Source organism: Propithecus coquereli, unplaced genomic scaffold (assembly GCF_000956105.1).
Source record: "Propithecus coquereli isolate 6110/MARCELLA unplaced genomic scaffold, Pcoq_1.0 Scaffold235, whole genome shotgun sequence".
NCBI classification, from domain to species: domain Eukaryota; kingdom Metazoa; phylum Chordata; class Mammalia; order Primates; family Indriidae; genus Propithecus; species Propithecus coquereli.
In genome coordinates, this window is record NW_012147897.1 from 1303183 (window position 1) to 1306796 (window position 3614).

General features: G+C 42.3%; 1 protein-coding gene across 1 annotated transcript; it reads left to right on the top strand.

Annotated features, from left to right (window-relative positions):
* The first annotated feature begins 2669 nt into the window (after positions 1 to 2669).
* Positions 2670 to 3614, top strand: LOC105811381 (olfactory receptor 52B4-like). Its single transcript, XM_012645565.1, has one exon. It carries the CDS (start codon positions 2670 to 2672, stop codon positions 3612 to 3614), a length of 945 nt encoding a protein of 314 aa, XP_012501019.1.

The window sequence follows — 3614 nt, forward strand, 5'->3', positions numbered from 1 at the left end:
TGAATATGTGGAAGATGGTTAAGTGTGCCCTGCATAGGACCAGTTCTCTTAACAGCCCAAAGCAGAGAAGTGGAAACAACTTCTCTGGGATGCTGAAGGTACCTGAATCTCATCATCCTTTTTTCCAGCTCTGAGGCATTCATAAGTTTTTTCAGGATGACCCTAAGTTAGATAAGAGGCCATGGAAATTCAGGGAACTTCTCTCATAAACCTACCCCCGAACTCTGAGCTCCCTGGCTTACCCTATCCCCTTCCCAAAAGAAAACCCTTGTTATCCATAAAGAATTCATCATCTGTTGACATCTGGAAGCTTGTCCTTGTCCAGCTCCTCCTTTTATTTACTTAAGAATTGCTTTTGCTTTATCTGTATCTCCTTTCCTGCCATTTCTTTTCAGGAATATGGTGTGTATAGTTGACCTTCAGCCCCCTCTGGCATTTTCACACCTGTTTTAATTTCTTCCACCTCCTCCAGGAGAAGGGCTTTCCGAAGGGGAGCATCTATTCTCATAGTGTTTGTGTGGCCACAGAATGATCTTGTGGTAACGTGCACAGCAGGACTTATCCACACTCTTGAGCAACTAGTCCCCATCCCAAAACCTATGTCCCAGCACAAGCCTCTCCTGACTCTCTTGCCATGTAATGTTATTGTCAATACAGTTTCAGCCATTACTCAGAGGGACAGATAGAGGTGAATGAATTTCCTACTTCAAAAATTAAAGTTGAGAAAAAAGCAGAATTGAACCTGTAGGGGAAGAAACTAATGATTTTGTGCACTTGCTATGCACTAGGGCCTGCGTCAGGCACTGACTGACTAAACAGGCTGATAAATGCTTACCTGTGCTTCTTCATCCCTCGGATCCCTGAACTTCTCATTACCTCTAAATCTCTCATTACCTGGTTCTACACCAAGTTCATCTCCTGAGAATGGAGATGGAAATATCAAGCTTAACACCAAGCCTAAGAGGGTGTGGGAACGAGCAGGACCTAGAGTAGAATTTCTCAATCTTGACACTACAGACATTGGAGGCCAGACGATCACCTGTTGTGGGGCTGTCCTGTGCACTGCAGGATGTTCAGTAGCATCCCTGCCACTAGATGCCAAGAGCAACCACTCCCAGTTGGGACAACCACGGTGTCTCCAGGCATTGCCAAATGTCCTTTGGGGAGCAAATCACCTCCGCCTGAAAGCCATTAACCTAGAGTTTGGCCTCAAGAGGGAAAGAGCATTTATTTCATATGTAGTGTTACTTGTGTTTCCATAGGAATAATGAGCCCTCTGGCCTCTTAATCATCTGGCTTTCTTCTAGATTATCTAAATCTGACTCAACTTGACTTACTTTTCTCCATCACTTATGTGTTTGGGGTCCATTTGCCCTTTTTATTTGTAAGCACCTGAGCCTCTCTCCTTCTGTAGCACTTTGGAAAGGACAGCCTTTTCTCAGTCATTTCAGCCTTCACCCTGAAGGTGCACAAGCTTTTACGGCTTTACCAGAAGGTGTTTACTACTGGTGGCTAAAGAGATATATACAAGGGAACAAAATGTCAAAAACTGTTGGAATTTCAATCATAAATTATTTTTAAACCCTTGCAGTATTAAATATGCTCTACGCACCGAGGATAGGTCACAGCAGCCTGCTCGGGGGCTCTCCAAGCTCCCTCTGCCCCCAACCACAAGGCGTTGTCAATTTTCCTCAGTTCAGTACAGTCTCCTGCCCCTTAACTCCTTTCACAGGTCAGAAAAGGATGTATTCTACAATTAGAGAAACTTCAAATCTAAGCTCTACTCCTTACCAACTGTGCCAAGTTCGATGACCCTTCTTATTCTGAAAAATTGGACATGACAATATAATATCTACACTTCCCAGCATTGTTACAAGTAATAAACAAGGTACTATAAGTAATGTCTTTACATTAGTGCCTGACATAATATAGGTAATTTTAAAAGATTTTTGTTAATTCCATTTTACTGTAAAAAATATTATGTCAATACATCATTTTCTTCTAGTAAGGAAAACACTATACTTTCCTTTTAGATTGTTTCTCCCTTCTAATTCATTCTCCAGTCACTTCCAGATAAATAGACCTAATGCTCTCCAATTTAGAAAGCCACGGTGGCTGACCATCTCCTCTCAGGATAGTGTCCAAACCCATTAATTTATAATCAGAGCTACTATACCTTTGTTTCTATCCTTCTACCATTGCATAATAATAATATGTGATCACACAACCACACAGAACTACAAACTGTTTTAAATGCATTAAATATTTGTATGACAACAGTCTTTCCTTATATTCCCAGATGATGTCATCCCCTTCTCTATCTAGGTCACTTCTACCCAATGACATCCTACAGCCAAATAGACCAAATTACTTTTTCCATTGTGTTCCCATAGCAGTTTTCTGAGCCAATCATATGTTCACTTAGCATATTATTTTGGTTAGCAGTATAAATATCTATCTTGTCTGGAAGATTGTTACCTCATTGAAGAAACAGATGGTATCTTATTCATCTGTTCATTCTATATAGTTTCTGGCACACCAACTATGGAACAGAATCAGGCAGGTGCCATAACCCTGTGGTGACATCAAAAAAATATCATTGAGTACAACATGAAACTTCAACTCTTTCTATAAATAAGAAGTGAGATCGCAGGTCATCTCCTTCGGATATGGTTACTGTAAACCACACTGGTGTTAGCCACACAGTCTTCCGTTTGCTGGGCATCCCTGGCCTAGAAGACCAGCACACGTGGATTTCCATCCCCTTCTTCATTTCCTATGTCACTGCCCTGCTTGGGAACAGCCTGCTCATCTTCATTATCCTCAAAAAGCACAGCCTCCATAAGCCCATGTACTTCTTCCTCTGCATGCTGGCCGGAGCAGACATTGTCCTCTCCACGTGCGCAGTACCACAGGCCTTGGCCATTTTCTGGTTCTGTGCTGGGGAGATCTCCCTGGATCGCTGCATCACTCAGCTCTTCTTCATCCATTCCACTTCCATCTCTGAGTCAGGGATCTTGCTGGTGATGGCATTCGACCGCTACATCTCCATCTGCTACCCACTGAGGTACACCACTATTCTTACAAACTCCCTGATTGGAAAAATTGGAGTAACTATCTTTCTGAGAAGTTATGGTACAATATTCCCCATAATATTTCTTCTGAAAAGACTAACTTTTTGCAGAAGTAACATTCTTCCACACACTAGTTGTGAGCACATTGGTTTGGCCAAATATTCCTGTAATGACATACGAGTAAACATCTGGTATGGTTTTTTTGTCTTAATGTCTACAGTGATTTTAGATGTCATGCTAATTTTTATTTCCTATATGCTTATTCTCCACACTGTTTTCCATATCCCATCCCAAGATGCTCGCCACAAAGCCTTCAATACTTGTGGCTCCCATGTCTGTGTCATCATCCTCTTTTATGGGCCTGGGATCTTCTCAGTCCTCACTGAGCGGTTTGGACACCACATCTTACCCCACGTCCATGTCCTGCTGGCCAGTGTCTGCATTCTGGCTCCTCCTATGCTGAATCCCATCATTTATGGGGTCAAGACCAAACAGATCTGGGACCAGGTGACTCATGTCTTGTTTCCAAAAGTGGCATGA

Bases quoted from the DNA above. Each gene is read 5' to 3' on its own strand.
- LOC105811381 (XM_012645565.1), top strand. From the start codon at position 2,670: ATGGTTACTGTAAACCACACTGGTGTTAGCCACACAGTCTTCCGTTTG.